This window comes from Oncorhynchus tshawytscha, linkage group LG10, assembly GCF_018296145.1.
Source record: "Oncorhynchus tshawytscha isolate Ot180627B linkage group LG10, Otsh_v2.0, whole genome shotgun sequence".
Taxonomy (NCBI): Eukaryota; Metazoa; Chordata; class Actinopteri; order Salmoniformes; family Salmonidae; genus Oncorhynchus; species Oncorhynchus tshawytscha.
The window spans coordinates 66,228,144-66,240,360 of record NC_056438.1 but is presented as its reverse complement, the minus strand read 5'-3'; the positions used below and the strand labels follow the sequence as shown (position 1 = coordinate 66,240,360).

At 44.6% G+C, this 12,217-nt stretch overlaps 1 protein-coding gene across 1 annotated transcript; it reads right to left on the bottom strand.

The window, feature by feature from the left end:
* Positions 1 to 4,528: 4,528 nt before the first annotated feature.
* Positions 4,529 to 8,449, bottom strand: LOC112260684 (myocilin). The gene is made up of 3 exons (XM_024435977.2): positions 7,727 to 8,449; positions 6,973 to 7,056; positions 4,529 to 5,758 (listed from the first exon to the last, which is right to left on the bottom strand). The coding sequence occupies exons 1-3, from the start codon at positions 8,208 to 8,210 to the stop codon at positions 4,956 to 4,958; spliced, it is 1,371 nt and encodes a 456-aa protein (XP_024291745.1). The 5' UTR covers positions 8,211 to 8,449; the 3' UTR covers positions 4,529 to 4,955.
* Between the last annotated feature and the right edge of the window lie 3,768 nt (positions 8,450 to 12,217).

Sequence of the window (12,217 nt, the reverse complement as noted above, 5' to 3'; positions counted from 1 at the left end):
TTTCAACATGCAGTTATACCCTCAAGTTTTAGTATTGGATGTGTGGTCATAAAAGTCCTCAGTGCAAATTGTTCAAATGTAATTTTAAAAAATGTATTTATTTTGTATTTCATCTTTATTTAACTAAGCAAGCCAGTTAAGGACAAATTCTTATTTACATTTTCGGCCTAACAAGGCAAAAGACCTCCTGCGGGGATGGGGGCCGGGGATTAAAAAATAAAAATAAATACAATATGAATATAGGACAAAACACACATCACAACAGAGACAACACTACATAAAGAGAGACCTAAGACAACAACATAGCAAGGCAGCAACACATGACAACACAGCATGGTAGCAACACAACATAACAACAACCTGGTATAAAAACAACATGGTAGCAGCACAAAACATGGTACAAACATTGAGCACAGACAACAGCACACAGGGCAAGAAGGTAGAGACAACAATACATCCCACAAAGCAGCCACAACTGTCAGTAAGAGTGTCCATGATTGAGTCTTTGAATGAAGAGATTGAGATAAAACTGTCCAGTTTGAGTGTTTGTTGCAGCTCATTCCAGTCGCTAACTGCAGCGAACTGAAAAGAGAAGCGACCCAGGGATGTGTGTGCTTTGGAGACCTTCATCAGAATGTGACTGGCAGAACGGGTGTTGTATGTGGAGGATGAGGGATGCAGTAGATATCTCAGATAGGGGGGAGTGAGGCCTAAGAGGGTTTTATAAATAAGCATCAACCAGTGGGTCTTGCGACAGGTATACAGAGATGAGGAGTATAGAGTGCAGTGATATGTCCTATAAGGATCATTGGTGGCAAATCTGATGGCCGAATGGTAAAGAACATTTAGCCGCTCAAGAGCACCCTTACCTGCCGATAGGATAGGTAGGATGGTCATCTGAATCAGGGTTAGTTTGGCAGCTGGGGTGAAAGAAGAGCGATTACGATAGAGGAAACCAAGTCTAGATTTAACTTTAGCCTGCAGCTTTGATATGTGTTGAGAGAAGGACAGTGCACCGTCTAGCCATACTCCCAAGTACTTGTATGAGGTGATTACCTCAAGCTCTAAACCCTAGGAGGTACTAAAAACACATGTGGGAAGTGGGGCATTCTTCTTACCAAACCACATGACCTTTGTTTTGGAGGTGTTCAGAACAAGGTTAAGGGTAGACAAAGCTTGTTGGACACTAAGAAAGCTTTGTTGTAGAGCATTTAACACAAAATTCAGGGAGGGGCCAGCTGAGTATAAGACTGTATCATCTGCATATAAATGGATGAGAGAGCTTCCTACTGCCTGCGCTGTGTTGTTGGTGTAGATTGAGAAGTGTGTGGGTACTCCCTTGGTGACAGGCAGTGGCTGAGACAGCAGATTTTCTGACTTTATACACTGCACTCTTTGAGAGAGGTAGTTAGCAAACCAACCCAAAGACCCCTCAGATACACCAATAATCCTTAGCTGGACCACAAGAATGGAATGTTCTACCGTATCAAAAGCTTTGGCCAAGTCAATAAAAATAGCAACACAATATTGCTTAGAACGAAGGGCAATGGTGACGTCATTGAGGACCTTTAGGGTTGCAGTGACACATCCATAACCTGAGCGGAAACCAGATTTCATACCCAAAAGAATACTATAGACATCAAGAAAGCCACTTTTGATAAACAGGGCAAAATAGAAATATGCCTATAACAATTAGGATCAGCTTGATGATCTCCCACTTTAAATAAAGGGTGAACCGTTTGCTGCCTTCCAAGCAATGAGAACCTCCCCAGAGAGGAGAGACAGGTAAAAAGGTTGGAGATAGGCTTGGCGATGATAGAAGCAGCAACCTTAAAGAAGAAAGTGTCTAAACCATCTGACCCAGATGGGTTTTTGGGGTCAAGTCACTGAGTCTCCTCTGACTCAGTGACTGCCTGCAGGGAGAAACTTTGTAGCGGGGCAGGGGAGAGGGAGAAGCATCGGGGATAGTCGCATTAGAAGGGGTGGGAGATTAGGAAATGTTGGATGGGCAAGGAGGCATGGCTGAGTCAAATAGGAATCCTGACTAAATGAAGTGGGGATTAAAAAGCTCAGCCATGTGCTTCTTGTCAATAATAACCACATCATCAACATTAAGGGACATGGGCAGCTGTGAGGAGGAGGGTTTTTTCTCCAGGTCTTTAACAATTTTCCAGAACTTCTTGGGCTTAGACCCCCAGAGAGAGAACTGCTCCTTAAAGTAACTAACTTTGGCCTTCCGGGTTGCCTGAGTGCACTTATTTCTCATTTGCCTAAACGATAGCCAGTCAGCCTGAGTATGCGTGTGCCGAGCCTTTCGACAAATGGAATTCTTGAGGTGGAGTAACTCTGCAAGATCACGGTCAAACCAGGGGCTGAACTTGTTTTTAATTCTCATTTTATTTATGGGGGCCTGTTTGTTAACAATACCACTGAAAATATAAAAAATAAGGTCCAAGCGTCTTCGACAGAGGGGATCAAGCTGATTCTATACCAGTTTACAGAGACCAGTTCATGAAGGAAGGCTTGCTCATTAAAGTTTAAGCGTTTATGACAAATCAGAACAGGTCGTTTCACTGAGCAGCCATTACGAACACAGGCTGTAAAACAGTGATCACTAAGGTCATTACAGAAAACACCAGACTGATACCTATTAGGATTATTTGTGAGGAGAACATCGTGGACAGTAGCCTTTTCTGGGTGTTTGGAGTCATACCTTGTGGGATTGGTGATAATCTGAGAAATATTTAGGGAGTCCCATTGCTTTAGGACTTGGTCAGGTGGTTTAAGCATGTCCCAGTTTAGGTCACCTAGCAGGACAAATGCAGACTTGGTGTAAGTGGCCAGGAGAGAGCTTAGGGCAGGTAGGGTACAGGCCGGTGCTGATGGAGGATGATAGCACCCAGCAACAGTCAACAAAGAGCTATTTGAAAGTTTAATGCTTAAAACCAGCAAATCAAATTGTTTGGGGACAGACTTGGTGGAGACAACCGAGCACTGAAGGTGATCCTTGGTAAAGATTGCCACTCCCCCACCTTTGGAAGATCTGTCTTGCCGACAAAGGTTATAACAAGAAATGTTAATAACATCAGTATTCAAAACACTCTTCCTTAACCATGTCTCAGTAATGACCAACACATCTGGATTCGAGCCGTGAACCCACACCTTCAATTGATCCATTTGAGGTAATAAGCTTCTAGTGTTAATGTGCAGAAAACCCATGCTTTTACGAGAGCAGAAATCAGTGAAGCAGGTATCAGAGCACAAGTCAGAATTGGGGCTAGAAACAGTAGATGGGCCAGGGTGTAGATGCACATTTCCAGATATCATCAACAGTAATACAATCAAGGCACGGCAGAGGACAGGGAGAGCTCTGCAATGCTGAATTATGACATCTGAATGCACATCAGATGACAACAAGATCATATTGTACAGCAATTTCATCAGGTAACATGAATACAAAGCCGGCGATAGGTGGTTAGAATAGGATGGGAGGCCAAGAGTCTGTGTAACCAATAGAGAGTCAGAGTCCCGAGTGTGGGAACAAACATAGTCTTTCGCACGGTTGGGTAAAGAAAGTTTGTAGTCAACAAAGTATGCAGGAGTCATGAGGAAAATAGAAAAATGCACAATAAAAAAATAATATATATAACGACTTGGGGCTAGCCAATGTAAGTTCAGAGTCACTCACCCCAACAGTGTGTGCTGGAGGCGATCAAAATCTTGGGAGAGATGGGGGAGTGTGGTGGGGGTACCTGTACTAGACAGGGGGAGACAGGCCAGGGCAGACGATAAACAGATCGCCAGGTGGAATCCTAACAGCAGTGCAGCAGGCAACAGGAGTAGGTCTCACACCCACTTGGGAGAAGCTTTTATTTCTGGAGGCAGATTTCTTGTAGAAAATGCCAGTGAATGGTCTTTGAACAGCAGGAGGGGGCTTCAGAGGATGCTTCAAAGACTCCTGACACTTGTTGGGCCCAAAGGCCTCGACACCTTTTACTTCACACCTTGGTGCTAATTTAATTTGTATCTGGTCTGTCCTTGCAAGCCTGACAGCCTTAACTCAGCATTCAGTCCCCATAAAGTAAAATATATCATTGTAATGTACTTTATGTTTCATTTCTTCATTTTATTCTTAGCTTTCAAAATAGCATCAGATCAAACACTACTCACTCAGTTCCAGGTTGGATGGTGTCCTCAGGTCTCTGATGTTTGTCTGCTAGAGCACCCTCCGTATAGCTTGGAAAAAGAAAAACCTTGGTAGCAGTAATCTCTAGGGTTAATTTTGGTCAAAATGAGGTTGTCGATTTGGAGTGTTGATCTGGAGCGAAGGCCATGCTGTGGAGGGTAGCATCCTGCTTATGTACCTGCCGAAAAATACAAGTTTATCTAATTCCAAATCTAAAAACATGTTGAAAAATGTGAGAGCTCACATGCAGCTGTGTCTCTCTCTCTATCTGGGGGCGTGCCACTGGACTGGGGGCCACTGGGGGGGTGCCACTGGACTGAACAAATGCAGACTGATCAACTCTTTAGGGATCTCTATCATTTTAATATTTATTGAGAGATAAAATTACATACAAATGGTAATTGGAGCCCATATAATACACAATAGTGAAGATACAACTTGAATATAGACTCAACATGGACAGTACAGTACATTTTTTAATTAAAATAAGTAAAATACATTGTATATAATACAGGAAGAGCAATATCTCAGACTGTTTACATGGAGTTCCACCTTAGTGAATCTACTGCCATTAATTTTATTGTAAGATTCATTCATTCATTCACTTATTTACATTAGTAGAAAAAAATGCATTGTAGTAGACAGAGTAGCAACAGGCCTCGCTGTGATCTGATTATAAAGCTGTTAGTAATGTTGTTGGTTGATAATATTCTAGTAACAGCGTATGAGTTCACGCCACACCAGTCCATCATCTCTGCCCAGCTTCCTCTTATTGGCTGCTTCTGCTGGGTCTCCCCAAGCTGACGTCGTAGGTGATCATGTGGAAGTTGTCCCAGGCATAGAGCTTCCTCTGGGCATGGTTGTAGTCCACCATGCTGTTGTAGCGGTAGTGGTTCTTAAAGGGCACCGCCATGCCTCTGCCCTGGCCGGTGGCCGTGTCGAACACATGGTTTACGGTGGTGTCTGCGGCCGTGTAGCTGGCCACCGTGTAGAGTCGACCGCAAATCATGAATGAGTTAGCCACTGTGTTCTTCCTGATGTTGGTCTCCCAGCTCCTCTTCACCTCCAGGCTCTCAGGGTCCAGCTGGGACACCACAATGGCTCCCTTGGCCTTGCTGGTGCTGTAGACGGCCCACAGGCCCTGCTCGTCCACCGCCAGGTCGATGTCTGTGTAGCCGCCCCAGGAGTAGGGGTGCTGGCCGTGGAAGCCAGCGTGGGGGAGGTCCAGGCGTGCCGCCAGGCTCTCGTAGGCAAGGTCGTAGCGGAGCAGGGTGCGGCTGCGTCGGCGCTGGTAGTAGAGGGAACCACGGTACAGGGTGGCCCCTGTGCTCTCCACGGGCTCAGGCAGCACCATAACCTTCATGGGGAAGCCCTTGGCAAACTGCTCCATGTCCTCATAGGCGAACAGCTGGCGGACATCCGTGCCCACTGTGTCGATGCGCCACACCGTCTTGTTTCCGTATGGAGAGGCCATGGGCTCAGGGTCCTGCAGCCACACCCCGTACTTCCCTGTGATGCTGTCAGCCTTTCGGTGCAGGACGGGCTCTCCCACAGACACCAGCTCACCACAGCCTGGACACAGAGAGAGGGTAGTTACATTAAATTCAATCAATCAAGTAAATTGGAATATGTGCTTTATGAAATATGATCACTACCTTTATGATCATCTCTAATTTATTTTAGTTTTTAGAGGTGACGTGCTTATACATAATACACTGAACAAAAATATAAACACAACATGTGAACTGTAAGTCCCATGTTTAATGAGCTGAAATAAACCATCCCAGAAATGTTCCATATGCACAAAAAAGCTTATTTCTCTCAAATTGTGTGCACAAATTTGTTTACATCCCTGTTAGTGAGCATTTCTCCTTTGCTAAGATAATCCATCCACCTGACAGGTGTGGCATATCAAGAAGCTGGTTAAACAGCATGATCATTACACAGGTGCACATTTTGCTGGGGACAATAAAAGGCCACTCCAAAATGTGCAGTTTTGTCACACAATACAATGCCACAGATGTCTCAAGTTTTGAGGGAGTGTGCAGTTTTTGAGAATTTAGCAGTATGTTCGACCGGCGTGTATGGTGTTGTGTGGGCGAGTGGTTTGCTGATGTCAACGTTGTGAACAGAGTGCCCCATGGTGGCAGTGGGGTTATGGTATGGGCAGACATAAGCTATGGACAATGAACACAATTGCATTTTATCGATGGCTATTTGAATGCACAGAAATACCGTGATGAAATCCTGAGAACCATTGTGAGGCCCATTTTGTTTAACATACTGTACCTGTGTCCAACAGATGCATATCTGTATTCCCAGTCATGTGAAATCCATAGATTAGGGCCTAATACATTTATTTCAATAGACTGATTTCCTCATATGAACTGTAACAGTAAAATCTTTGATATTGTTGCATGTTGCATTATATTTTTGTTCAGTATAGTTGGTGTGTAGTGACTTTAAGAAGCCACTAGGGAGAGATAGATACAAGTTAAATCAGTGGTTTTCAACCTTTTTCTACAAGACCCCGTTGTTTTGCCAGAATTTCTGTCGACCCCACCCCAAATCTAACCTTAAAATCTGTACATTTGGATTTTTACATCAACAAATAACATTCAATTCATTACATTTTCCTTATCTCTTTTCACAATGAAAAGAGACCAATAAATATATTTACTCAATAAAAAATGTCTTTCTCAACATTTTTTTGTATCTGGTCCCATACAATAATCTGTACTCTAAATGTTTGGTTCCCAAAAACAAAAACAATCCTAAAAAACGACCTGTGTGGTTCTGCCCAGCGTCTTGAATGAGACGTGATGCTGGGACCTCAGTCACCTCTGCCTTCATCTCCTGATAGAGAGAGTCTGAGAGGAAGAGAGAGAGAGAGAAATAACATTTTTTTCAATGGTTTATTTGGTGGCTGAAGTCATAAATAACTCAAAATATCCAGCATCAATAATCCTGAACACATTCAAAGATGACACACTGACAACATGAAGGCATCTTGATATGTTCTCCAGTCATTTGACATGCAGCGCAGCCCCCTATTTAACAGAGTTATTGTATTCCCCAAAAGATCACAGACACTTAAACTAACATGCAACGCGCAAGTGACAGAGTAGTAGAAGCAGAATCCGTGTGGTAAATACCATTCCGCTAACCCAACCAAGCAGTGCATACTGAAACCTGACCTGTACTCCACTCTGTTTATATTAGAACACTTTGATTTTGATCAGATCAGATAAACAAACACTCACAATCCACAGTTCCTAACTCACATACACTCCGAGAAACAAAGGTGCTATCTAGAAACTTAAAGGGTTCTTCAGCTGTCCCCATATGATAACCTTTTGAGGAACACTTTTTGGTTCCATGTAGAATGCTTTCTACAGATGGTTCTATCAGGAACCAAAAAGGGCTCCTATGGGGAAAGCTGAGGAACCCTTTAGGAACTCTTTTCTCTAAAAGTATATATAATAATGCATTTTCACACAGTTCTTTTTTAAGTGATGATGTGAGACAGTACAGACTTACCGCTGGCTGGTCTCTGGTTGAGCTCGTGAAGTGGGAGTCCTGCTCCAGCGGCTTGGTGCTGGTGGCATGGTCTCTGTCGCAGTGTCTCAGCCGCCGCACTCAGTTCGTCCACCCTCCTCTGGAGCCCCTGCACCTGCCTGTTCAGCTGCTCCTTGTCCCCCTGCAGCTGGCTCTTATCTCTCATGGCCTGGGAGTACGCTTCCTGGATGGTCTTGTCTCCCCCACCCCCTGAACCCTCTCCCCCTGCTCCCTTGCCCCCCAGCAGCCTGCTGACCAGGGCCTCTAGCAGGGTGAGACGAGATTTCACCACCTCCATATCTGGTCCTCCGCTGGTCCCGGAGCAGCTCGCCTCGGCAGGGTTGTCCACGGTGAAGGTGTACTGACAGCGCCCCGTGTGGTCATTGGAGCGTCTCAGGGAGGCTCTGTCCTGGCTCTGGGAGCTCAGAACCAGGTAGGACAGACCCAAGGCTACCTGGAGCCACATTCTGGAGGACAGGTGGATGGATCACCTGTGTCTCAGACTGGATCACTCTCTTGGTCCTTCAGGAGTTGTTCTCTTTCTTTCTTTCCTTCTTTCTTTCTTTCTTTCTTTCTTTCTTTCGGATGGATCAGAGGACCTGTGATGGAACCTTTCAGCTGAGATCAGGTTTATATCCTGTTGAATTCTTTGCGTGGTCTCTTTTATTTCTCACTGCGTCCCTGGTCTTTTGTCACTGTCTGTTGTTCTCTGAGTTAGAACACGCTGCAAGTGGGATATTTATACAGTCAACTAGCACACTGTGGGAGGGGACAAGGATCATGGCTGCACATCTGAGATGGGGCATGGGGGGGGTAGCAGCTAGGGGTGTGATACCATGTGTTCTGAGATAGAGAGTGGATTTAACACAGTTAGTTTTTTTCTGTCTATGTTTTATTGTGTCTGTATGTAATAGTTGTTTGTCTGCAGTATTCTGTATGTCTGCAGTTATTTATCAAAACATAGGTTGTATTTGTCTATACTGAGCGTCTTTGTGTCTGTCTGTCTGATCCCCTTTTTATCAAAGTAACGATGGCTACTCAGTGTTTACTTCCTTTATATCCGATAGTTATATAATGAAATCACCATATGATTAAACTCTCCCCAGGCACAAAGTCCAATATCTCTTTGATTTATCACCAGTTAGGTAGCGTCCTATGCACCTGCATTTTAGGTGTGAAGTACAGGTAAGCTCTGGGCTAAGGTTCAGTAATGCACCATTACATCCGGTCTGCTTGCCTTAGTCTAAACAGGTCTGGGATGTCCAGCTGCCGTCCACCCCTTGCCCCCCACAACAGGCCAACCCAGCTTAGCCTGGTCCCAAATCTAAGGGAAAATCAGTTCACCTGTACACCTGAGGGCAGTCTGGCACTCTGCTCTGCCAGGGCAGGATGTCTGGAGGGTGGTTAGGATTAGGAATGTGGTGAGCACAGATGGTCCATCCTTCCTCCCTAACCCATAGTTTTCTTTATCTGGCTGCTTCACTCTGGCATCATAAATCTAGCTAAAGGATGTGGATGATTAGGGAATATTTGACTGGACATCATCCCACTCTTCTATAACAGAAAGCTTTCATTACAACGTGATTCATATCAGAACGTTGGGACAGGGTTTTAGTCACCTCCCCTTTCTTTCCCGTCACACGCAGGAATCCCCACCCCCCACTTCTCTTCTCTCTCTGCCTCCCTCTCCTTCCACTGCTCTCCTGCTGGCTAGCCACCTTCTTCTCCCCCCTCCTTCTGGCTAGCCACCCTCTCTTTTCTCCCTCCCTCCTGTCCTCCCAACTTTCTCCCCCGGCCCCCTGGCAAGCCACCTTCTTCTCCCCCCTCCTGTTCCCCAGGTGCCGAAAACGTGAGATGTTGATTATGGCAGCCCCCCGCACCTCTCTGATTCAGAGGGGTTGGGATAAATGGGGAAGACACATTTCAGTTGAAGGCATTCCGTTGTAAAACTGACTTGGTATCCCCCTTTCCTTCTGGCTAGCCAACATCTCTTTTCTCCCTCTCCCCCTCTCCTCCCACCTCTCTCCCTCTGGCTAATCACCCTCTCTTTTCCCGCTCAACTTCTACCTAGACACCCTCTCTACTCTTCCCTCTCCCTGGCCTGCTACCAGCTTGGGATCTGGGCCCTGGGGAGCAGCCCTAAAGGGGATCATGTCCTTTGGTTTGATCTGGTGATCTGGAGACAAAACAAACCTTGTTTTGTACCAGGTGGACATTTCACGTGTCTTGCCTCTGTCAGTTGGTTTTGGGGGCCAGTTTTGTGAAAGTGCCAACACACACACACACACACACACACACACACACACACACACACACACACACACACACACACACACACACACATGTGTACGACTGAGGGAGGGGACAGGGGAGCAGGTTGGAACCTCATGGCTCAGACACGATAGTCGATTAAAGAAAAAAACAAATGATAGGGAGAACGGAGGATCTGCAGAAGAGGAGAGGTAAGCAGGGAGAATCACTAAGATAATAACAGATGCTCCATCTCCTCTCCCCCTCCCCTCGGGGGAACGGAGTAATGGTTTTTGCATATTTACTCTTGGCACAGCTACGGTCGACTCAAATTCAAAACATTGCTTGAGTGATGATTTATTTTCTATTCCCTACCCCCTTCCCAGTCATTCCACCCCTATGCTTCCAACTTAAATTCACCATATACTCACTAAAAAGTGTTTGTTCCACAATATCAAACTCAAACTCCCCTGGTTGGCTCAACTGGATATACTTCATGTTTCACTGTGGAATCTCCAGCAGTGTTTCCACCGTACGTTCGTTCACCTCTCCAATATTTTTTTCTGACGTAAAGTTACGGTGCTTCAGGCATCCTGTTTTTCTCCAGCCCTGTCCATGGCCCCTGGCCCCCTGCCCCATAGTGGCCACAGAGAAAATACAGGCAGTCTACAGGCGGTCAGCTGCAGTCTCTCAGTGAGGGGCACGGACATACCGGTAGCATTTGCCATCCAAGAGTACTTAGCACCTCTGAACAGAGTGCCGCCTGTAATTTGGAACTGAGTGCAAACCAATTCTACATGTAGAATCGAGCAATAAAATTGGTCCACCTGTCGGTGGTTCCCTAAAACACACCACAACGAATGAATGGCAGATGAATGGCACATCAACAGTCTGTGTGGTGTTTGTGGTCCCTTAGTCCAATGAGACACCAGACTGCTGCTTAAAATGGACTCCTGATGCCTCTGCCATGCACTTAATTAGGATGGCTTATTTAGTATGTTTTAAATAAAAAAGACAGACCACAAAAGCAGATAATGTTATTTCTTTCCATTTATCAGCAGCCCAAATGGTTTGACTACTGCTGTGCGACAGCACCCAGAGTGTACAGTACCTTTAGAAAGAAGTCATACCTCTTGACTTACTCCACATTTTGCTGTGTTACTGCCTGAATTCAAAATGGATCAAATGTTTGTTTTTCTCAACCATCTACACACAATAACCCATAATGACAAAAAGAAAACATGTTTTTAGACATTTTTGCAAATATATTGAAAATTAAGTACAGAAATATCTCATATTTACACCCCTGAGTCAATACATGTTAGAATCACCTTTGGCAGCGATTACAGCTTGGAGTGTTTCTGGGTACGTTTCTAAGAGCTATACACACCTGGATGGTACAATATTTGCACATTATTCTTTAAAACATTCTTCAAAGTCTGCCAAGTTGATTGTTGATCAGTGCTAGACAGCCATTTTCAAGTCTTGCCATAGATTTTCAAGCCGATTTGTCAAATCTGTAACTAGGCCACTTTGGAACATTCAGTGTCATCTTGGTAAGCAACTCCAGTGTATTTTTGGCCTTGTGTTTTAGGTTATTGTCCTGCTGAAAGGTAAATTACTTTCCCAGTGTCTGTTGGAAAGCACACTGAATCAGGTTATCCTCCAGGATTTTTCCTGTGCTTAGCTCTATTCTGTTTATTTTTATCCTAAAGAAAACTCCCTAGTCCTTGCTGATAACAAGCATACATACCCATAACATGATGCAGACACCAACATGCTTTAAAATATGAAGAGTGGTACTCAGTTGGATTTGCCCCAAACACAACGCTTTGTATTCAAAACATAAAGATAATTTCTTTGCCACATTTTTAGTAGTTTTACTTTAGTGCCTTACTGCAAACAGGATGCATGTTCTGGAACATTTGCTTCCTTCTTTTCACTCTGTCATTTCAGTTAGTATTGTGGAATAACTACAATGTTGTTGATCCATCCTCAGTTTTCTCCTATAACAGCTATTATTAAACTCTGCAACTGTTTTAAAGTCACCTTTGGTGATTTTAAATGATGAAATCCCTGAGCGGTTTCCTTCCTCTCCGGCAACTGAGTTAGGAAGGACCCCTGTATCTTCGTAGTGACTGGGTGTATCGATACACCATCGAAAAATGTCACCATGCTCAAAGGGATATTCAATGTCTGCATTTTTTTGTTACCCATCTACCA